Source organism: Sorex fumeus, unplaced genomic scaffold (assembly GCF_029834395.1).
Source record: "Sorex fumeus unplaced genomic scaffold, SorFum_2.1 ptg000026l, whole genome shotgun sequence".
In the NCBI taxonomy this organism is placed as follows: Eukaryota; Metazoa; Chordata; class Mammalia; order Eulipotyphla; family Soricidae; genus Sorex; species Sorex fumeus.
The window spans coordinates 5379492-5404506 of record NW_026606083.1 but is presented as its reverse complement, the minus strand read 5'-3'; the positions used below and the strand labels follow the sequence as shown (position 1 = coordinate 5404506).

The window sequence follows — 25015 nt, the reverse complement described above, 5'->3', positions numbered from 1 at the left end:
AAGATGCAGAGAAAAACTTCTGACAAGCCTCAACATCTGTCCATGAAAATTCTCAACAAAATAGGACTAACAGGCACACGTCTAAGACCAGTAATGGTCATCCGCAACACCACAGCCACCACCACAATTAACAGCGGACACTGGCTGAGACACCCACGTTCCCCACTACCTCCCAAGAGTTTTGGAAGTCAGGAAAGCAATAATCAAACAGATCCAATTACAAAGTTACAAAGATATTTATGATTGAGTTTCAGGCAAGTATATTGTTCCAATACTAATCTTTCATCAGTGCCCTCTACCTTCCACCAATTTCCCCAGTTTCCCTCCCATCTCCCAGCCTGGCACTGTGGCAGACCCTTTTCCCCTCCCTTCTCCTGAGTGCTCCCTTTCCTAATTTATCACCCCCACCCCATCCTAGTGCCAAGCTTCCTACTGAAGACCAGTTCTCCTGCTCTGTTTCTACTGCCATTGGGCTTTCGATATTCTCCTATGAAATTTCTTTGTATGTCATATATACAAGACAGCTCACAGACTGGGAAAAATTTTTTCCCACTCACTCAATAAAGGGTTAACATCTAAGATATATACAAAGCTCTGGTAGAATTCTACAAGGAAAAAAATCCAACTCTATAAAAAAAATGGGAAGAGATGAACAGGAACTTCTTCAAAGAAGAAATATAAATGACCAAAGATCATATGAAAATAATACAGCAGGAGCTAAGTTGTGGAATTCCAGATCACTTTAAATCTTCACCCAGGGAATAGGTAGACAATCAGAAGGTAGAATGGGATGACAGAGAGTGGGATTTGGCAGCAGATTAAAGGAAGTCTCCAGCCCTATCTCTCTCTGAGCACACACTCCCTGGACCCTCTTCTCTCTCCCTGGATCAAGTGGGGAAGCGCACCCAGACACAGGGCCCAGTACAGGTGGGCCACTCTGGGCCAGACAGGGGCAGAATACAGGCAGGGCTCAGCTGCTCAGGAAAGCTCAGGTTCAGGCAAGGCTCAGACACCCAGATCTTGACAAGGTCCTGAGCACAGGAGTCTCACCCATGTGCATCTGGCTGTAACTGGAGACTAGGAAAGCCAGGACAGGATGATAGTAACTGCTGGGCTATAGCTGGGAGAATCAGCAACAGGTTCAGTGCAGAGGGATCTTGCCCACACGTATGACTGTGGCCGGAGACTGATGAAAGTGTACGTGATATAGAGAGAGCAGCGCAGGGACAGGACTTGGCCACTGCTCACAAAAGGCGAGTAGACTGCGTGCAATGGGACAAAGAAGTTGTGAATGGGATGGGATAGTGTGGGACAACACCAGTGACAGCTTTCATGCGAGGCAAGTAGACAGATTGGAACAGAACAGGGAAGGCACTCACAAGGACTGGGAAGTGCAGGGGAAGGGTCTGGTCATTGTTCATCTGCAAAAGAGAGGCCTGGACATCTGCGGAGGGACCTGAACCATCTACCTTTTCTGTACAACAAACTCACTTTCAATCTTTTGAGCTTTGCAAGCAAATCTTTCATACAATTCTCAAGAACCCATCAACACAGAAAAATCTGCCTTCACATTAATAAAAGATGTTCTATATAACTAATCATCAGGGAAAAGCAAATTAAAACAAAAAATAGATATCTCCTCACACCACAGAGACTGGCACTTATCAAAAAGAATGACAACTAGTTGATGAGGATGTAGGGGAGAAGGAAACATCATTCATTGCTGGTGGGAAGGTGGGCTGGTTCAGGCTTTTTTGGAAGACAATATGGACATTCCTCAAAACACTAGGCATTGAGTTTTTATATGCAGCAATTCCACTCTGATGATTCTTATATTGTTTCTCTTGAGCTCGTCTGGTGTGTTGTTCATTTCTTTTTAGACTGTTTTCCACCTTTTTTTGTTTTGTTTTGTAGTGTTCCTTTATCTCATCTTGCAGTACCTTGTTCTTTTCCTTAACTACTGTTAATCTGCTCTTCAGAGAGTCTATTGAGTGTTTTAAATCACCTTCAACTGGGTATGTAGGGGAAATGTTCCTATTTGTGGAGACTCTCAGAACATGTATTATTTTGATCTGGCATTAGCACCATATCTTGACACAGATGCAGGACGAGTGGGAAACAAGTGATATGTAGGATTAAGTAACAAGCAGAGAAAGCGCAGCTATGAGGGATGGTCACACCATGAAGGCTGAGTCATGAAAGCTGAGTTTTAGGCAGGTACATAGCTTAGCTGGCTGGAGTGCTTGCTCTGTATCAAGCATTTCACAGTTACCCCCAAACCAAAAAGACATGTCTGAGGTCTGAGGTGGAAAGGCACTTGGGGAAGCATTGAAAGCACAGCTGGTTCTTAAATATCTCAAGAAAGAGATGACAGAGTATAGGAGGAGTCTGGTCACTGCAGCCCAATATACTAGCATTCCAAAATACAGGGAGAACGAAAGACAAAAACTGGATGGCATGTGGGGGTAAAAGAGACAGCTGAGAAGCAACAGGAGTCAAGGGTCAATGTACATCTGTGGTGTTAAGGAATAACAAGCCACAAAATCAACAACACTAAAATCATGAGACCTAAACTTTAGTAAGTAAATTTAAAAGTGTCTGTTAAGCTTGTGCAGGCCAGAGGGGCTGCTAGTGGAGAGAAGGGATACATGTTGTGGACATGTGAGTGCAAGCCCTCTTGGGCCCACAACAAGCTGCAACAAAGGATGAATGGGAAACTTGGACCTGATGTTGGTAGACCCCACGGGTGGCTTATATGAAGCTGGAAGGAAAAAGACAATCATTTTCTCTCCATCTGCCTCTGCTACCTGGGACCCAGGTATCCGGGTTACTGGGTTCTTGTCTTGCTAAGCAGAAAAGAATTTCAGGAGTAGACAAGCAATGAAGTAAAACATTTTATTTGGAGGTTTTAAAGAGAAGGAAGAAGAGTAAGTGGGAGAGAGTGGAGAGTAATGTGCTCAAGAGAGAATGTGGGCTTTTTCAAGGACAGAGAGAGCCCCTACACACATCCCAGCATTAGACATGAAAATATACATTTTAAGAGGGGAGATGAGATCCACTGTAATTACTGGTTTTGGCATATTGAATACACAACAGATAGCTTGCGAGGCTCTGCCATGCAGGTGGAATACTCTCGGTAGCTTGCCAGGCTCTTCAAGAGGGATAGAGGCTTTTGGGGCAGCCTCTAATCGCCCTTGTAGGTGTTCCCATGGTTCAAACCACATTTGAACCCTATCAAATATGGTGCGGCAATTCTGGAAGATGGGTGTTAAGTGTCTTATTATGTGTCACAAAACGGCCATGCGGTTCAGAAAGCGTCCCGGAGCGTGGTGGCGGCTGAGTAGTGGAGGTAGTGGAGGTAGGTGAGGTCTGCCGGTGAGGTATTTATCTGGTACCAGTAGGGGTAGGGTGGGTCTTCTGTGCACAATTCAATCCCTGACTCTCTGGCGGTTGGTGGAAACAGACAGGGCAGGGTAGGGTGGGGCTCCTGGTTTTAATCCCTTGGTCACCTGTGGCTGGTGGGAGCAAGCAGAGAATCTCTGTCCCTGGGGCCATTGAGCCTGGAGTCCAAGGTCTCAGAGTTCCGCTTATCTTGTTCTGTGGGGCTCCAGTCGCGCATGAGTCTCGTTTGCCAAGGCGTCAAAAATCAGATGGGCTGGACACGTAATGAGATTTGACTAGGCTAGACAGTTGGACTAGAGCTGTTACCGAATGGATTCCACGGGATGTCAAAAGACTGCATGGTCGCCCACCTACCAGATGGTCAGACTTCTTCATCAAGATCCTGAATGATCGGTTTGACGCTCTTCCTGTTCCTAGAACAAACAGACACCATTGGGCTACACTAGCACGCGACAGGGATAAACAGAGATGTTACTGGCACCCGCTCGAGCAAATCGTCGATTAAAGGGAAGTCAAGTGATCAAGTGATCAAGAGGGGAGATGCAGATGACACATGTCCTCGGCCACGTGGGCACAAGCAGCACATGGGCTCAGGCACCATTATGTGTGCCCTTCCTTTGTTCAAGGTGGCTTTTATAGGGTTTCTCCAATCTGCACCCACGTGGGGCTTCTACCTAGATAAGAGTCCATTGGCAGGGTTTTTATAAGTGGGTAGAATTGGGTGCGGCCTTCAAAACTCCTTCTCTTGACCTTGGTCCTACTGGATCCTCTCTCAGAGGATGGATCCAGCCTTCTCCAGTCTGGACTATTTGAGGATTAATGGGATTAAGGAAGAGGTCTGAGGGTTTTCGAGGATGGGGAAGAGCCCAATCTCCTCAGGGTCCCCTGTTGAAGGTCTTATCTCTGGTCTTGTTAGGATTTTTATTTCCCAGGTATTTCATGTAAATTCTGGCGGCTTCCTTTCCTAGAAGTTTCATTTCCATGGAGCCCATCCCTGTCTATCTGCCAGCCTACATCAGACCCGCACTCCAAAGTCTGTCCTGGGAGTTTTGTGCATGCAGAAGGTGATGCATAGAGAAAAGCGGTTTGAGGCCGCATTCGAGGACAAGAAACTGCGTCAAGGACCACACACCATCGTGCCACACATCCAGAGGCTCGGAAGGCGTCACCAGAGGTCCACTTTCTGGGCGTTGGGCAGGAACTCTGTTGCTCTCCGACCATGGTGAGAGTCCTGGGCGGCACGCAGCAGAGAGCACCAGGCAAGACCCAGGCCGGGGTCAGGCTGGCTGCGGACTTGGGCGAGCCCTCCTGCACTCCCGCACGAAGGCGACCCTTGAAGGGGTTGGGGGCGCAGGGTAAGAGTCTGCTTCCCCCAGGTTCGGGGACATATCCTGATGACGGCCCTGGACCACGGGGTGGAGGCGGGGTTCGCTTTGGCAGACACGCGGCTGACGGAAGCCGGAGCCAGGGCGGGAAGCTGCGGAACGGGGGACACACCAGTCCCACGTGTCAGCGCGCCACACCCCGATATGCAGGTCACCAGGGCCAGCCTCCCCGAGCAGTGCCGCCCACCTAACGCAGTGGCGCACCCGCTCCGCCCCTCCCTACCCCACCCCGCCCCCGGCCCCCGTGCGCCCCGCCCCCGTGCGCCCCGCCCCGCCCCCTCGCTCTGCCCCGCCCCCCGCGCCCCGCCCTGCCGGCCTCGCCCCGCCCCGCCCCCGCGAGTCCCCGCTCCCCTTGCGCCCCGCCCCGCCCCGCCCCGCGTTCCTGCCACCGCCCAGACCCCGAGGCCAGTCCCTACGACAAGCGCGTCACGTTCCCGCTGACCGTTGACCGCCATACCGGTGTCCCCGGCGGTCCCGCCGCACCTGCCTTCCCTGCCCCTCCCCGGCTCGGGTCCCCGCAGCACCCCGCCGAGCCGGGGAGGGGACGTGCTCCTGCCGGGCGCCCGGAGGCTGCAGGGGGTGCGGAGTCGGCCCGCCCCGAGGGGCGTGAGCAGGGGCGGAGCCACGGACTTCGGACTCGCGGCCCTGCTGAGCCCAGCCGCGTCTGGAAATGGCGATGCCGGCTTTCTGGCTCGAGGTGCGCGACTCCTGCACCTCCATGGGCCTGATGATGTCGGTGGTGCTGCTCGTGGGGGTGGCCCGCGTGTGTGTGCGGCAGCATGTGCAGCGGGCCGCGCTGCACGCCTTCCTGTTGGAGCTGCTGGCCACCTTTCAGCTGTGCCTCTGCACGCACGAGCTGCAGTTGCTGGGCGAGCAGGAGCCCCCGCACTCTAGCTGGCCCCTGACGCTCATCTACTTCTTCTCGCTGGTGCATGGGTTGACTCTGGCCGGCACATCCAACAACCCGTGCGGCTTGCTGATGCAGATTCTGCTAGGGGCCATGACCCCCTCTACGGGGCTCCTCAAGCTGGGGGCCCAGCTCATCGGGGCCCTGAGCAGCAAGCTGTGCGTCGTGGGCCTGTGGAACCTGGAGTTGGCCCGCTTCCACGATAGCGACAGGAGCTTCGTTTGCAGGAGTCCCATCCAGGTGGACCTGGCCAAGGCCTTCTTCGTCGAGAGCCTCTGCTCCTTTATCTTCCACAGTGCCCTGCTGCACTTCCAGGAGGTCCGCGCCACGCTGCGCATCCACCTGCTCTCGGCGCTAATCACCTTTTTGGTCTATGCAGGTTTGTACCCCCCCCCCCCCCCCCCATAAAGCGATGGGTGTACCCGGGGTCTCCATGACCCGAGGCTCCAGGTGCCTTGCTAAGATGCATCTTCGTAATATTGGTACCCCCATTACTCTTAACTCTTTTTGCAGAGCCCCCCTCCCTCTTTTGTCACATGGGAACATGTTGATCCTCCAGTCAAGGCAGCTTGGAACACCTGAGAGGCGCCTCCGTGTGAAAGTGAGATGCTGTGAGGCTGCCAAGCGCCCTAATACCTGCACAGGGTGTTGAATGGGCGGGGAGATTGAGACGGGAGAGTTGGGAGATGGATTACCTGCGCTTTCTTCTCACCAGCCTGCTCTAGATTCTTTGACACTACTGGTAAACGGTTCTGTTTTTTAAAGTTCCTTTCAGTCTACAGCACAGGCCACCTGATCAGTAATACATGAGGGGAATAGAAATTCCGTGGAGTTCTTTTAACGGTTCTTTACCGACAAAATTATCTTTAATCATTAGTTGCACATGCTCTTTTCATCTATGAAGAAACATGTGAGGGTCTTTTTAAAAATTTTTTTGCTACACCAGGCAGTGTTCCTACTCTCAGAAATCACTCCTGTCACTGCTGGGGGTCCATATGGGATGCCAGGGATGGAACCCTGAGTCGTAGGCCATGAGCGAGGCAAGGGCCTTACCCACTGTATTTTCTCTCCAGCTCCAGAAAGATGTGTTTTAAAACGAAAACTTGCTTGAAATTAAAGACGCTTTAAGGAAGAAAAAAAAAACTAGGGGTGGGTGAGTGCGGAGCAATAGTACACTGGGGAGGGCATTTGCTTTGCACGAGTAGTACCCAGGTTTGATCCCCAGCATCCCGTATTGTCCCTGAGGACAGAAATAATTTCTGAATGCAGAGCCAGGAGTAGACCCTGAGATTGCTGGGTGTGACCCAAAAAAGCAAAAAAACAAATGAATAAAAACCTGGGGATCAGAGCGATACTATAGCAGATAGGACACTTGCCTTGCACCCAGCTAAACAAGTTCAATACGCCACACCCTACATGGTCTCCGGAGCACCACCAGAGTTGATCCCAGAGCACCAAGTCAGGAGTAAGCCTTGAGCAGGTCCAGGTGTGATCTCAATAAGCCCCCAGTAAAATAAAATAAACAATTTGATAATTTTTTTGATTTCTTATAAACAGTTTATCATAGCATGAAGTGGGTAAGTCAGATACTTTAGATGGAACAAAGAAATCTAAAAAGCAAAAGTTTACCGATGAAATGTATAATTTTATTTTATTTGAGAGTATGTATGCCAGGATCGTACCCAGGGCCTCATACATGCAATGCATATGCTTTTCCAAGATAAAACATGATGTTTTAAAGGCTGCAACAAAAATCTTCATTAGGGTTGTATCTAAATTATTAAATGTTTTTCGGGGGCAAGAATCTAATAAAAGAAGGTGGGCAGTAATAAGTTTTCATTCTGTACACTAAAAGTGAGTAGAAGTGACCCTTAATTGCCTCTTGAAGTGAAGGAGCACCTGCCTTAGCCTGAGTTCCATCTTGGGCACCACAACAAAGGAACGCAGAAAAACACCCACACATTTTCTTGACGTCCCAGGATAAGAATGAAAGGCTTACGGCTGGAGAGATAGTAGGTAGGGCTCTCATCTTGCACACAGCCAACCTGGGTTCGTTTTCTGGCATCTCGTATGGCCCCTCAAGCATCATTAGGAATAATTACTAAGTGCAGATCCAGGAATAACCCCTGAGCATCACTGGGTATGACCTAAAAACAAAAACAAAAGTTATATACAATTGGATTTGTCTGTACCTATGTCTCTCTTGATTACCCTAAAGTTGGTGTTCTTCCTGTTTTTATATTTTATGTACATTTCTACAATAGCATATTTAACAGCCAATTTCTATTTTGTAAATAACAGATATTTTGGGAAAACATTGAAGTTATAGATACATGTAAAAATTTATTAAAAATAACCCAGAAAATATTAATATCTATATAATAATATTAATGTAACATTGACACTGAGACCGTTGAGATGCAAGTATGCTGTGCAGAGAGCTCAACATTTTGACAGTATGGGCTCAACATGTTGTATACAAGAAGCCCAGCTTTGATCCCCTGCATCTGCATACAGCCCAGAGTATCCCCCAAAAAAACAAAACAAAGTGAGGTAAGGAATTGATTAGGTAGGCGGAGAGAGCTAAGGAATTCTAGTGACATTTTGTTGTTGTTGTTATTGTTTGTTTTGGGGTCACATCTGGCTATGCTCAGGGATTACTCCTAGTTCTGCACTCAGGCGTTACTCCTGGTGATGCTCAGTGGACCATATAGGATGCTCAGGATTGAACTCTGGTTGGCGTCATGCAAGGCAAACGTCCTACCTGCTGAACTATTGCTCTCACCCTCATCTAGTGACATTCTGCATTCAGATCATCAGATGTTGATCAAGACATCAAGACAAATCAAATGTTGCATTTGTCTTTATCTGGTTCTCACCTTTCCTTGCTTATCTGACAGCTCAGGGAAGAGTGCAGGCAGTCTTCTCTGCACTCCAGTGTGAAACCAGGGATAAGATAGGAGGGCTCCAGTTTACAAAGGAGGCTAACTCTTCAAGCCCATGTCCTCACTTGCTTGGTTTCACTCTGAAAAAGCCTGTGTTCTTTCTTGAACACATACTTCTCCCATTTTCCCCCCTCCCATCTTTCTAAATAAGTCTCATAAAAACTCCTTTGGAAAAAATAAAAACCCAAGGATTCCTACCCACTTCCTAGCTACTAGCTGCATACAGCTGTCTAGATAAAAATAGATTATGACCTGGAGAGATGCTCCGTGGGCTGAGCACATGCGGGAGGTTCAGGTTCCACCCCTGGCACCACATGGTCCTCTGAGCACCACCAGGAGTGAACCCCAAGCACAGAGCTGCGAGTAGCCCCTGAACACCTCCAGGGTTGGTCTCCAAGCTAAAAGAAAAATCTTGTAGTTATGACATAATAGAGCTGTAAAAGTATTAATGTGAATTCCCAGAGAATCTACCTTAATTTAAGTTTGGAAAAAAATTATTTAATGAACAGGGTAAAATGAGAGTACATTCATTTTTAAAATTAGACATTAAAAAATGCTTTTACACATCTAAGTTTTATTTTTACTGTACCTATTCATTTACTTTGTATGATTTAAATCATACACTTGTTTTCTTTTTTTGTTTGTTTTGAGGTCACACCCGGCCAATATTCAGAGCTTAATCCTGGTTCTGGGTTCAGGGATCATTCATGGCAGACTCAGGGGAACAACATAATAGAACCCGGGTCAGCCATGTACAAAGCAGATGCCCTACTACTGTACTGTCTCTCCGGCTTCATATACTTTTTTTCTGATAAGTGTCTTCATTCACCAGAAAGTAAGCTTATTGAGTACACAGACAAGGTTGGTTTTCTTAATCAATTATAATGTGTAACCAGGATTTAATATGGTGTCACCTGGCACAAAACACTCATAATTTTTCCATCGAAGGAATAACATAGAAAATACTCTTCTGTTTTTGGTGGGAGGGAAGATGGGTCACACCCAATGATGCCTAAGGTTTATTCCTGGTTTTGTGTTCAAGGGTCACTCCCAGACGTGTTGGGGGAACATGCAAGTACCAGGGATCATACCAGTTATCAGAGTTGCAAAGCAAGCACCTTAGCCCTTGTTCTAGCTCTCTGGCCACCCTGTTAATTTTTTAAATCACATAAAGGGGTTACTGACACAGAGATTAAAATGCTTGCTTTGCATGTGGGCAGACCCCAGTTTGATCCCCAGCACCACACTGGTTCAGCAAAGCCCCACAAGGAGTGATTCCTGAGCAACAGAGCTGGGAGTAAACCCTGAGCACAGTTAGGTGTGGCCCAAATCCCTTGCTCCTCCCATCAAATAAAGTAAGTAAAGTAAAGGCCCTCCCGTTGATCATCGATTTGCTCGAGCGGGCCCAGTAACGTCTCCATTGGAGACTTTGTTGTTACTGTGTTTGGCATATCGAATATGTCACGGGGAGCTTGCCAGGCTCTGCCGTGCGGGCGAGATACTCTTGGTAGCTTGCCGGGCTCTCCGAGAGGGGCGGAGGAATCGAACTCAGGTCGGCCATGTTGGCTGCAAGCAAGGCAAACGCCCTACCGCTGTGCTATCGCTCCAGCCCCCCCCCCATCAAATAAAAAATAAAAATAAAATACTGATTGGTATTTCATATTAATAATAAATGGATCATTTAAGCATTTTCATATGTATATTAGGATTTTCCAAGTTCTTTTATTTCTGAAGGATTTCCACAAGTATGATTTTGCCTCTTACCCTAGGACATTTGGCAATATCTGAATCTGATTTTTTTTGTTTGTTTTTGGGTCATACCCGGCTTTGCACAGAGATTACTCCTGGCTTATGCACTGAGGAATTGCTCCTGGTGGTGCTCGGGGGACCATATGGGATGCTGGGAATTGAACTTGGGTCAGCCACGTGCAAGGCAAACACCCTACCCACTGTGCTATCGCTCCAGCCCCCTGAATCTGCTTTTAATGGTTACACTGAGGGAGAGAAGAATGTCCTCCTTCCATCTAGTGGGGGAGGCTCTGGATGCTGCTAAGACCCCTGCAATCAAGAACAGTCTGTCCAAAGCCTGCCAATGCCACATGTTTGGGGCTTTGTTAGCACACCTCTTAAAACCACAGTAACCTAGTACTTTTCATCGTCCTCTGGGTTTGCCTAGAAATTGCTTCTGAGACCACATAGCTGGACATTGGTAGGACTGGCAGATGAGGTCTAGAGGAAACCTGGGCGCAGAACTGGACCATGAGCCCTGCAGAGTAATTAGTGGTGAATGTATGCTCATCACTCATGATCACTTCATTTATTGTTTAAAAAAATTTTGTCACCACTTTGCAGTTGCTTGCTTGCTACGGCTATAGGTGAACTGCATATCTCTGTCTGTGGCTTGGTCTTGAGGGTCTTAACCTCCTCAGCAGCTTTGTCAAACTCAGCTGGCAGTTACAGGGATCCCAGGTAGACCCCAGAGGCCAAGCAGCAGGAGCACAGAACCCAAACAGCAGTGTCTTCTGTTTTTTAAATTTTATTATGGAGTAGGTAACTAGGTCTATAAAGGTTTATAATTTTGATGTGCAAAGTTACTGAACCTCCACCTCCAAAGTGCCCCAGCCCTCCACCACATCCCCATGGCACCCCTAGTCCTCCTGCCAAACCTCCTCTTCCATTTCCTCCCCCATTCATTCTTCATAGTCCTCTTGAAAAATAGAAACAGAGCATTAAAGCTTTTCTCCTTTTGAGTGATTTGATTGGGGCCACACCCAGCAATGCTCAAGGACCCTATATTTTGTTTAAAACACAAAGGTGTGCATATGCACAAGAGGACTGGGGCTATTATATCCATTTAAGGGGCATTTTTATTTCACTTAAATTGACGAATATTTAGAAAGACAGTCAAATCTGGTTTTTGGTGGGGAGCACACTCAGTGTACTCCAGGGCTATTCCTGGCAGTGTACTCAGTACTCCTGCTGGTTCTCATGAGACCACATGCAGTGTCAGGGACTGAATCAGGATTGGCCATGTACAAGGCAAGAGTCTTAACCCCTCCACTATTTCTTCAGCCCACCAAATCTATTTTATAATAGATTTGAATAATAGAACAAATTATACGTGCATTTTATTATATAAACTTTTAAAATGGCCTTTAAAAAATCTGCACTTAGATTATAATGATGACCTATAATATATTCTTATACCTTATATGTCAGGTAATTCTGCAAAGGAAGACAATAGAATAAGAACATTTAAACACCTAAAATAGAAGTCATATTTGGTAACCACTTTATTTCTAATCACAAGAAATGTGCTTTGGGGGCTGGAGAGAGAGTACAGTGAGTAAGGTGCTTACCTTGCACATGGTCGACCCTGGTTTAATCTCTGGCATCTCATACGGTCCCCCAAGCACTGCCAGGGATAACCCCTGAGCATCATTGGGTGTGACAGAAAGGAAAGAAAAGAAGAGATGGGGGTTGGGAGAGAGAGGGGGAAGGAAAGATGGAAGAAAGGAAGGGAGCAAGGAAGAAAAGAAGGAAAAGAAAGAAAATACATAAATAAATTTGCTTTTATATAACTGTTTGAAATGTCTTACAGGAGGAAGTCTGACAGGAGCTATATTCAATCCAGCTTTGGCACTTTCACTACATTTCAAGTGTTTCAGTGAAGCTTTTTTTCAGTTTCTTATGATATATTGGCTGGCTCCTTGTTTAGGTAAGCATATTTTTACTTAATGTGACTACAACATCAGCACATCTTAAATAAGGATCTGGAACTCTACTAAAACATGAACTTCCAAAGTCAGAGTAGTCATCCAAAAACAGAGAAAAAGCTAGTTAACATACTTGAAATAACAATTTCACTTTGATCTGTAGCCTTTAAAGACTTTTTATTTTCAGTAAAACAAATGTATCTAGTTGACTATAGTCAGTTTTAGATATGACACCACTTTAGAAACCCTAAGACTTCAGAGCAAAAAAAATGTGGGGACTATTTTAAGATTAGTTTTTTTTTGGTACAGAAATTAATTATTATTTGTAAGCTCCAAAATAATAGTGAGTGCAAGTTTAAAAGTTATCCATAAGTTTCATAATCTGTTATTTGGAGCAGAAGATACATAATACTCTTTTACACATCTGAGTCAGATAACACAAAGCATTTAAAAAGCACTTTATAATATGTTTCTACATAGAAATCATCACCATTTCTTGATATTATTTAGCTGTTTTAACAATATAACTGCAAAAACTCTGAGGATACCTGACTGTCTACTGTCAATGTCCTTCCTTTCCTTTTAGCTCCATCAGAGCTTTGTTTCTTTGGAAAGGACTACACTCCATCACCCTGTCTAATGTTCTTCCATTTCTTTGCTCTTAAGCCTCTTATGTAACCTCTTTGAATGACTCTTGTAAAAACCATTTCTTCTCATCACTCAACCCAGTAGCTCTGAGTGGTCTTCCACTTCCTTCTACCCCTGTACGCTTATTCCTTACCTACCCTGCTCAATACATTCTGTAGGCTTACACACAAAGAATAACATCGAAAACCTGGATCCCACTCATGATGCTCAGGGACCATTCCTGGTGGTACTCGAGGACCCCATGTGGTGACCTCGGGTCACTTGTGGCAAGGCGAGTACCTTAAAACCCCGGAACTGTCTCTCTTGCTCTGGCCCCGAAAACCTAAATTTTAAAATTTAGAACTGTTTTCAGTTCTACGGATTGTTTAAAGATCATTTTTCTCTCTTTTTTTAATTAAAAATAAAAAAGGTCATTAATTAGACAGCTTTAAAGTTTTGTTTTGTGGGGCTTGGGTCCATATTAGGCTATTCTCAGGGCTAATTCCTGGCTCAGGGATCATTTCTGGTGAGGCTTAGGGGGACTACATGGGGTGCCAGGGACTAAGCCCAGGTCAGTGCACATGCAAGCCAGCACCCTACCCATAGTACCATCTCTCTGAGTTATATGGGAAAATACTGATTTTTTAAAAAAAAAAAAACACACTGTATATAATTAACATTATGTATTTGTGAATGTACTCCAACTACTATCTTAACAACAGGCCCATAATATAAAGGAATTACTTTTGCTCACTGCTTAAAAAAAAAAACCTAAAAGGAGGTATTTATTGGGGTCTCCTCAAAGTGCTCAGGGCTCTGAGGCCACTCCAGTGACATTTGGCCCCTGGTACGGGCCTGGCTTCTGGTAGTGTCCAGGGGCCACATGGTGCAGAAATGGAACTCATAGCCCAGTGTACACAAGACCTGCAGTTCTGTGAGTGATCCCCGGCTCCTGTTTAGCACACAGGCTAAGACCTGTGTGAGACCCTGGCTTAAATGTCTAGCATTGCCCCCCCAAAATCAGAATGATGTTTCTGGGGGTCAGAAACTTTTCATTAAACACATTTTCTAGCCCAAATCAATTACAACTACTTTGTGGCAGAACATGATAGGAAAAAAGGGCCAGTAACTGCTCTGTTAGACTGTGTGCAATCAGGGATAGAGAGCACGCAGCAGGCCCAAGGCTGAATCTTTAGAGCCCCAACGACTCCCAGGGACTGCCAGGAACAGCCCCTGAGCAGTACTAGGTATGGCCCCAAAGCAACAAAATCCAAGCAAACAAAAAGAAAGCACACAGAGCAGTGCAGAGTGTGGCGGGGGTCTCCTGTAGGAATATTATATTCTCTTCACAGCTGTATGACCCACCTGACATTACTTGTAGTCCCTGTAACATTTGAAAGACCCACTTACCCACTAACAATCCAAATATCAGAAAAAAGAACAGAGTAAATGCATTCTTAGTCACTTACTTTATTCCCCTCTCGGAGAGCCCGGCAAGCTACCGAGAGTATCTCGCCCGCACGGCAAAACTTGGCAAGCTACCCGTGACATATTCAATATGCCAAACACAGTAACAACAAGTCTCACAATGGAGACGTTACTGGGCCCGCTCGAGCAACTTGATGAACAACGGGAGGACAGTGACAGTGACAGTGACTTTATTCCCCCAAACACTGCCAGAGGTCTTGACAGCCTGAATAAGAGGGAGGGAGAGCTACTCATTCACAGTATTGGGTATGGCCTCATAGTATTTAATCCAAATATGTTATGGAGTATACATTTTTGCAACTATATATGCTCTTACTTGGTTTGTTGAAAATGAGTATTCACAGACGGTTTCTTAGCTTAAATATCTTGGTGTTATTTTTCCTACATAGAGCTAATATGATATTTCTTATTGTAGCTTTTGGTTTACAGATATGTAATATGATATGTAACATGATATGTAACACATGTTATATGATATGTAATGTAATATGTTATATAATGTAATATGATATGTAATATGTAATACAATATATTTATTATAGATTTTGGTTTACAGAGACATGTTTATTTCTTGAATAAGATCCAATACAGAAATCCTTCTGTGTTATGTGATTAAAGGTGTGAATAGGGGGCTGGAGCGATAGCACAGCAGGTAGGGCATTTGCCTTGCATGCAGCCGACCCGGGTTTGATTTCCAGCATCTCATATGGTCCCCCGAACACCGCCTGGAGTAATTCCTGAGTGCATGAGGCAGGAGTGACCCCTGTGCATTGCCAGGTGTGACCCAAAAAGAAAAAAAAATAGAAAAGGTGTGAATAAACAGGGCAAGAGAGATAATACAGCAGGTAAGGTGCTTGCCTTTATGTGGCCAACCCAGGTTCAATCTCCAGCATCCTAGAACTATGGGTAACCCTGAGTACCACTGGGTGTGGCCCCAAAACAAAAGATGTGAATAAATAGCCAGTTTTAGAATACTGTATACTTTCCTGCTGTTAAGTTTTGTCATGTAAGTTAATATTCCCACGGGGAAATCAGTAGCCTCAAATGAAACTAAATAGAATGGCCAAGCTGTTCAGGATGTACCTCAATAGTGAAGTGTATGCCTTGCATTCAGGGGCTTGTGTCCAGACTCCCAGAACTGTCATACACAAGTAATGTTAGGAGCCAGAGTGATAGCACAGTGGGCGGGCACGTGCCTTGCAAGCAGCCAACTTGGACATGATCCCCAGCATCCTCTATAGTCCTTAGAGCACTGCTAGGAACACAGAGCCAGAAGTAAGTCCTAAGCACGACTGGGTGTAGCCTCCAAACCAATTAATAAAATTTAAAAACCAGTGTTTGGGGTCTGGGAGATACTTAAAGGCTTGGAGCAGATATTCTGCATGCAGGAGACTGGGTTCAATCTTTGGTGTGGCAGGGCATAGCGACCAAGGAAGGCCTGTAAGAAATTCTAGTTCCTATAAGAGTAACTGAAAAATCTGCAGATGACATGATACTATACTGATTCCCAAAGATGCTATCAAAAGTGGCAGATTACAAAATCAATGCCCAGAAGTCCATGGGTTTCCTATATACAATAATGAAGGAGAAGAAAGAGATATTAAAAAATATCCCATTCACAGTTGTGCCTCAGAAAATCAAGTACCTCAGAATCAGCTTAACTAAGGAAGTAAAGGACCTGTATAAAGAAAACTACAAAATCTTGCATCAAGAAATAAAGGAGGACATGAGAAAATGAAGACATATCCCCTGCTCATGGAAAATTTGTAGTACTGTAGCACTGTTGTCCCGTTGTTCATCGATTTGCTCAAGCAGGCACCAGTAAGGTCTCCATTGTGAGACTTGTTGTTACTGTTTTTGGCATATCGAATATGCCACGGGCAGCTTGCCAGGCTCTGCTGTGCGGGCAGATACTCTCAGTGGCTTGTTGGGCTGAGAGGGATGGAAGAATTGAACCCAGTTCTGCCGCTTGTAAGGCAAACATCCTACCCGCTGTGCACAGTGGATAGCACAGCGGGTTAGGAGAATTAACATTGTCAAAATGGCAATATTCCCCCAAAGCATTACACAGATTTAATGTGGTCCCTATAAGGACATGCATTACATTTTTAAAAGAAATAGACCAAACACTCCTGAAATTTATATGGAACAATATAACCTCACGAATAGCTAGAGCAATCCTTGGAAAAAGATGAGTTACATCACCTTCCCCAACTTCAAACTGTACTACAAAGTGGTAGTTATTAAAATAGCATGGTATTGGAATAAAGACAGACCCACAGACCAATGGAATAGAGCTGAATATCCTGACACAGACCCTCAGATACATGATCATTTACTCTTTGATAATGGAGCAAGAAATATGAAGTGGAGCAAGGAAACAAGTGATACTGGGAAAACTGGGCAACTGCATGTAAAAAAATGAATTCTGACCTCTAATGTCATGCACAAAAGTCAGATCTAAATGAATTAAAGACCCCAGTATCAGATTCCAATCCATAAGGTATATGGAAGAAAATATTGAAGCTAAAGGCATCTTCAAAGATGAAACACCACAGACCAAGCAAGTGAAAGCAAAGATAAACAAATGGGACTACATTAAACTAAGAAGCTTCTGCACCTCAAAAGAAATGGTGACCAAAACACAGACAGCCAATAGAATGGGAAAATTATTTACCCAATACCCTTCTGATAAGGGGTTAATATTCAACATATATAAGGCACTGGTAGAACTTTACAAGAAAAAGCATCCAATGCCATCAAAAAATGGGGAGAAGGAATGAACAGAAACTTTTTAAAAATTTTTTATTAGTAAAACACCATGAGGTACAGTTGTAGACTTACAAATTTTTGTGCTTGGGTTTCAATTATACAATGATCAAATACCCATCCCTCCACCAGTGCCCATTTTCCACCACCACAGATCCCAGCATCCTTCCCACCCCCCATCCCCCCCCCCCCATCCCTCCCTGCCTCTGTGGCAGGGCATTCCCCTTTTGGGTGTTGTGGTTTGCAAAAGAGGCATTGAGTGGCAATCATGTTTGGTCTGTAGTCTACTTTCAGCATGCTTCTCCCATCCTGGGATGATCCTTCCAACACCCTTTATTTGGTGCTCCCTTCTCTATCTGAGCTGCCTTTTCCCCTAGCAAGTGTGGCTGGCCTCTAAGCCATGGAGTAAACCTCCTGGTACTAATCTCGGCTATTGAACAGAAACTTTTCAAAGAAGAAATTCAGATGGCCAAAGGGCACATGAAAAAAATGCTCTACATGGCTAATCATTAGGGAGATGCTAATCAAAACAACGAGATACCATCTCACACCGAAGAGACTGGCATACATCCAAAAGAACAAGAACAACCAGTGCTGGCACAGATGCCACTAGAAAGGGAATTCATTGTTGATGAGAATGAATGGTCCAGCTTTTTGGAAAACAATACGAACTTCCCTCAGAATACTAGAAATCGAGTTCCCATTTGACCCAGCAATACCACTTCTAGGAATATACCCTGGAGGCCCAAAACACACAGCAGAAACATCATCTGCACTCCTGTGTTCATTGCAGCACTATCCATAGTAGCCAGAATCTGTAAACAACCCGAGTGTCTGAGAAGAGGTGACTGGATAAAGAAACCATCGTACATCTACACAGTGGAATACTAAAGAGTCATTAGGAATAATGAAGTAATAAAATTTGCTTATAGATGTATAGATGTAGCGAGTATCCTGCTGAGTGAAATAAGTCAGGAGAGGGACAGATAGAGAATTACTGTATTCATTTGTGCAATATTTAATAAAAAGTATGGGGACTGATATCCAAGGCCAGGGAAAACTGTGGCCAGAAAGACAGGTCAGTGGTTGGAAGCTTGCCATAAGAGAGTGTGGGAGGCGAAGGGCAGTTAGGATCGAGAAGGGACCAGTATAACAATAAGTTCGAGATGATCATTTTGAACAGGAACTAAGTGTTGAAAGTAGGCAAAGGGATATATCTGATAACCTTTCAGCATCTGTATTACAAACCATAAGTTCCAAAGGGGTGGGAGGAGTGAGGAGAGAGAGATAGAGAGAAGAGAGAGAGAGGAAGAGAGAGAGGAAGAGAAAGGAAGAAAAAGGAAGAGAGAGAGAGACAGAGAGAAGAAGAGGGGGGAAGAGAGAGAGGAAGAGAGAGAGAAAGAGAGAAAGAGAGAGATAGTGCCTGCCATAGAGGCAGGGTAGGGACAGGAGGGAAACTGGGGACATTTGTGGTGGGAAATGTACACTGATAAAGGGATGGCTGTTGGAACATTACATAAACATTACATAACATTAACAACTTTGTAACTCTGCATGTCACTGTGATTACATTTTAAAAAATTTAAAAAATAAAGATGGAAAACCAAAACGCAAAAAAAAAAAAAAACCCCAAAAAAACCCCAAAAAAACAGAGTAATGTAAAGGCTGAAGAAGTTGTTAGGGAGATAATGAATGGGCTGAGTGCAGGCTTTGCATATAGGAGGGCTGGGCACCATCCTTAGCACCACATGGTCCCATACAACATCTCTGAGCCCCATATGAACCCTGGAACACCTGGAGCACCACCAAGTGTGGCCTCAAGACAAAACAGGGTCACCCAAATACCAGACTGATTCAGTGAAAAATCCCAGTGATGTAGCACTGTGGCTTACTCTTCTCTGTCCCTCTTCCCCCTTGAGAAATAACCTGAGCCAGGGATGCAACTCTGGTAGGGTATATGCTTCATGTGTGTGAGGCCTGGGTTTGAGTCCTAACACCAAAACACACCAAAGCAAAACACGCAAAAGCACCAAAACACCTATTTTGAGGAATCACACCGAGTGGTGGTTATCAGGAGTTACTTTGGCTCTTGGGCAGGACTGACACCTGGCAGTGTTCAGGGAACACCAACCATATGTGGTGCTGGAGATTGAATGTGAGTCAGCCACATGCAAGACAAGCACCTTAACCCCTGTGCTCTCCAGCCAGCCCAATTAAAGTAAATTTAAACAATAGCTACATGCTGGATTTGTTTGGTGTGACCTCAAAAATGAAGATTTCCTAAGTTGTGGACTCTTCATTACCTCCCTAGATATTTAAATTTCAAGCATTGAACATTTGTTTTAGATATTTTGCTTTCTGAAGCTCTAAAAGTATCTTAATGGTTAAGATTGCTAGGAGGAAGAGAAGGGATAAGTAATCCATGGCCCTTACCTGAGCATCCAGGTTAAGTATGGAGTGCTTATTCCTCATTCCCTGCTCCATCCTGGATGTGGAGGCTGAGTATCAACATTTAAAAAAATCAAATGGACATTCAAGCCTAGAGGTGTCTTACATAGCAACCTAATGAAAGAGCCAAAACTAGAACTGGAAACTTCCCAGCCTTGCTAGTCTTTTAGAGTCACTGCTTAGATTCTTCTGTTTTACCAATATTCATAGCAAAAGAAATATGTGCGGAAATTAGGTTTTAAAGATATTCAACATTTTATGTAGAACTGGTATGGCTAATTCTTTTAAGTATGGCTTTCCAAATCTCTAAATATATTAGTTGTATATAATCTCAGATTAAACCCAAGTGATTGTCAGTTGTGCATAATCTCAAATTAAAGCCAGAGTCCCCGTGAGCCTTCTGAGACTGACTGTTTTTTTTTTTATCTTACTGCATTTTGTCTTTCAGGTGTATTGATGGTGATCTTGACATTCAGCTTCTTTCTGCCATGGTTGCATAACAACCAGAGGAATAATAAAAATGAGTGACTTTTCTAAAAGCCTCAGATTAAGTTACAGGATAGTGGAGCTGGATATGAAAAAGATTTTATCACCTCACATTCAACACGTTGGCTGCACTGGACTCCCCAATGTTAGTGTCCCCTGAGGGACTCTCTATAGTCTTCCATCATTGAGACTTAGGAAACTTACTGTGAAATGAGGTATCCTGTGTTTGTTCTTTTGAGTGTGCATTAAATGCTGCTAGAAAAGTCTCATGACATTGACTGTAAATCTCAAGTGGTAATTATTGATTTTAATTAAAAAAATTTGAATAAGGGTAAGAAAGGTGGTGAGAAAAACAACAAAATCTGTATATCAAGTGTCACCTGAAGGAGCAGAATTGTTAATGTGGTAGGAGAGAGGCTTCTTTCCAGCCACTACCTCACAAGGTGATGTCAGCCACAGGATCATCTTTCTACCAGAAAGTTGCTTTTGAAAGTAAACTAGGTGTACCCTCATCCACAAGGGATGCCTTAAAATCTAAATGTATTCTAAAATATTTTTTCTAAATGGACTAGTCTCAATAACTTGAGGCAAGTTGTTATTCTTGAACAGACTTAAAAACAAACAAAAGCACCCAAAGTTAAGTTGAAAGCTTTTATATTCTCACTGGATCCTGAATTACTTTATAGAGTAGGTAGGTCATGTATTTTTAATCTCCATTTTACAGGAAACAAAACCAAGTGTAGATGAGTTTACTGGCCTGTCCAAGGTCAGATAGAGCCAAACACCATGATCAGAACTTCTGCTTCAATTAAAAAAAAAATCAGCATTATCACAAAGGAAAACTCCTGAGTTATGAAATATTATATTAAAACTTTGTTTCAGGGTCTGGAAAGATAGTATAGGGGGTAAGGCACTTGCCTTGTAGTTTTTCCAACCAGGGTTTGATTTTGGGCCCCCTGTGCACCACCAGAAATAATTTCTGAGTGCAGAGCCAGAAGTAACTCCTGAGCATCACCGGTGTGACAAAAAAAAAAAAAAAAAAAAGAAATTGTTTAGGTTCAGTGATAGTGCACATGCTTGCATGTGTGAAATGCTTGGTTTGATCCCTGGCAACACTAAAGAATTTAATATTTTTTTTCTTTTTGGGTCACATCCAGCACATCCAGCAATGCACAGGGGTTGCTCCTGGATCATGCATTCAGGAATTACTCCTGGTGGTGCTTGGGAGACCATATGGGATACTGGGAATTGAACCCGGGGTGGCTGCGTGCAAGGCAAACACCCTGCCCGCTGTGCTATCGCTCCAGCCCCAATAAAATTCTTTAAGAATTAACATGCTTGGGGCTGGAGCGATAGCACAGTGGGTAGGGTGTTTGCCTTGCACACGGCCAGCCCTGATTCGATTCTCAGCATCCCATATGGTCCCCGGAGCACTGCCATGGGTAATTCCTGAGCACAGAGCTAGGAGTAACCCCTGTGCATCGCCAGGTGTGACCCAAAAAGCCAAAAAAAAAAAATTAACATGCTTCAAAAAAAATTTTAGACTCTTCTAATCACAACCCTACCATTTCTTCTCCTCCCCTTCCTCCTCTACGGTTTAAAAAAACCTTCAAAACTTTCTCCCTAGAAGTTTATTTTCATTGTATGAACCTATTTTTCACTAAAAATTCAGTTCATAGGGACTGGGGCGATAGTACAGCAGGTAGCACATTTGCTTTGCACGCGGCCGATCCGGGTTCTATTCCCAGCATCGTATATGGTCCCCTGAGCACCACCAGGAGTATTTTCTGAATGCATGAGCCAGGAGTAACCCCTGTGCATTGCCAGGTGTGACCCCCCGCCCCCCCCCAAAAAAAAGTCAGTTCATAACAAGTTGTTTTTCTTTGAAGGAAATTCCCCAGGATTAGAATTGAAAGTTTAAAAAAAAAAAAAGGGCAGGGGGTGAGATAAAACCTAAGTAATTAAGTGGCTTTTAAGTAGCCAGTGACTAAGTGCTACTTGGTGAGCACATTATGGTTGTCACTTGCCCAGAAGACAGCCATGTGCAATCATGGACCTTGTCTCTTGAACCTACAATCACATCTGGTCATTTCTATTTATTTATTTATTTTTGTATGTGGGGAGCAAGAGGATTGGAGGGGAACATATAAGGCAGTGCAGGGGGTTGAATCTTGGTTAAGACTTAACCCTTGATAGATTTTTTTGTGGGGGGAGGGTAAAAAGGGGGAACCCCAGGGCTACATCCAGTTGTGTTGGTCCAGGGTGTGTGGGGGCATGTTGTGTTGGGGAGCAATTCTAAGGTCATGCACATGAAAAGCAAGTTATCAACTACTTGAGACAAATCCCAGCCCCCTATTGCTACTTTTAAAAGCAAGTTTGTGTGGCTGGAGAGATAAAATAGTATAAGGATTAAGACTCTTGACCCACACATAGCGGACCCTTGTTCAATCCTCAACACCTCATATGATCAGTTCCCTGATCACTGCCAAGAGTTCTGAGCAGAGCCAGTCGGGTGTTGCCCCAAAATAACCCCAAATGTAGAAAACTGAATGTGAAGGAATACAATTTCCATAGTAGTCAAGATTGTGGAAGTTCCAATCATGTTTTTTATCAAGCCCACTTTCTGGCCAGAGAGTAGGGGCGAACCTGCCTTGCCTGCCAGTACATGGTCCCTTGAGCACCACCAGGAGGTATCCTTGAGTACAAAGGTGGGGCAACAGAGTCCCCAAACAGGTGTAATCTAAATCTCCTTTTTGTTTCAAGTGAAGTGTTCGCTGCACTGTTGCTTTTATTTATTTTTAAAAATTTTTATTAGACGCCATGTTTGCTGCGTGCAAGGCAAACGCCCTACCGCTGTGCTATCGCTCCAGACACCATGAGGTACAGTTGTAGACTTAGAAATTTTTTGTGCTTGGGTTTCAATTATACAATGATCAAATACCCATCCCTCCACCAGTGCCCATTTCCCACCACCACGGATCCCAGTATCCCTCCCATCCCCATCCCCCTCAACCCACCCTGCCTCTGTGGCGGGTCATTCCCTTTTGTTCTCTCTCTCCTTTTGGGTGCTGTGGTTTGCAAAAGAGGCAATGGGTGGCAATCATATTCGGTCTAGAGTCTACTCTCAGCATGCTTCTCCCATCCTGGGAGGATCCTCCCAACACCCTTTATTTTGCCCCATGGCTTGGAGGCCAGCCACACATGCTAGGGGAAAAGGCAGCTCAGATAGAGAAGGGAGCTTTTATTTATTTTTTTATAGAGAAGCAGGGCCATTATTTTTTTTTGGGGGGGGGGTCACGCCCGGCGATGCTCAGGGGTTACTCCTGGCTTATGCACTCAGGAATTACTCCTGGCGGTGTTCGGGGGACCATATGGTATGCTGGGGATCAAACCTGGGTCGGCCACGTGCAAGGCAAATGCCCTGCCCGCTGTGCTATTACTCCAGCCCCCAACAAGGCCATTTTTATTAAACGAAACTTCTTTAAGAAAGATGTGAGGGCTGGAGCAATAGCACAGAGGGTAGAGCGTTTGCCTTGCACGCAGCTGACAAGGGTTCGATTCCCAGCATCCCATATGGTCCCCTGAGCACCGCCAGGGGTAATTCCTGAGCACAGAGCCAGGTGTAACCCCTGCGCATCGCCAGGTGTGACCCAAAAAGCAAAAAAAAAAAAAAAAAAAAAAAAAAAAGAAAGATGTGAGAGGGGAGAAAAAGGACAAGTATGTGTTCAAGAGAGAACATGGACTTCTCCAGAGTGGAAATAAACAAGCAAAGAAACAAGCAATCAGGACATATGGTCAAGGGAGACCCAGGACTAAAAAGGAAGCATGCAGTGTTGTTTTTAATAATTACTAATTGGAAGCTTAAATGCCTCAAGAAAAAGCATTAGGCTTGCTCTCCAAGCTAGCGTTTTCCCATGAAGACATACCATGCTTGTCTCTTTGCTTGCTCTTTAAAGTTAGTTCTCTTAAACATGTATTCTTTCCTTCCCCACCCCCACCCCCTGCATCATTCCAGTAAATTTTGTCTAAATTAACCTACTATCTCCTGGAAATATACCTAGGGGCCCAAAAACAATGCAGAAAAGTCATCTGCATTCCTATGTTCATTGCCGCACCATTCACAATTGCCAGAACCTAGAAACAATCGGAGAATAGACAACTGGATAAAGAAACTGTGGTACATCTACACAATGGAATACTATGAAGCCATTAGGGAAAAAAATGAAATCATAAAATTTGCTGATACATGGGTGGACATGGAGAATATCATGCTGCATTAAATGAGTCAGAGGGAGAGGGAGAGATAGAATGATGGCACTCATTTGTGGTATATTAAAAAAACCACCAAAAAAATCACGATCACGATCATCCTTCTGTTTGTCGATTTCCTCGAGCAGGAACCAGTAACGTCTCCTTCTTCCTAGCCCTGAGATTTTAAAAGAGCCATTTCAATGCTCTTTCAGGATTAGGAGAATGGGCCCCATCATTGCTACTGGTATTTGGCATTTTGAGTACGACACAGGAAGTTTGCCAGACTCTGCCGTGCGGGCAGGATACTTTTGGTAGCCTGCCAGGTTCTCCAAAGGAAAATAAGATAATAAGCTTCCGGGAGCTGGGTTTTATAGTCTCTGCATCTTGGCCGTTGATGGGACCAACTTGGCGCTGGCGGCAGCTGGTGGGTGTGACGACTACCTACTGGAAGATGGTGGGTCTAGGTGGAGAAGGCCCAGTCCCAGTCTGAGTAGGCTTGGAGACCTCAGCCCCAGGACCCGCATGCCTGGGTTCCTCTGCTAGTTCTTTCATGCATGAGGCTTGTCCGGACGTGTGGAGAGTGGTCCCAGC

General features: G+C 44.8%; 1 protein-coding gene across 1 annotated transcript; it reads left to right on the top strand.

Annotated features, from left to right (window-relative positions):
- Nucleotides 1-5213: 5213 nt before the first annotated feature.
- Nucleotides 5214-20451, top strand: AQP11 (aquaporin 11). Its single transcript, XM_056114759.1, has 3 exons — nt 5214-6073; nt 12241-12357; nt 20136-20451. Exons 1-3 carry the CDS (start codon nt 5458-5460, stop codon nt 20213-20215), a joined length of 813 nt encoding a protein of 270 aa, XP_055970734.1. The 5' UTR covers nt 5214-5457; the 3' UTR covers nt 20216-20451.
- The last annotated feature ends 4564 nt before the right edge of the window (nt 20452-25015 follow it).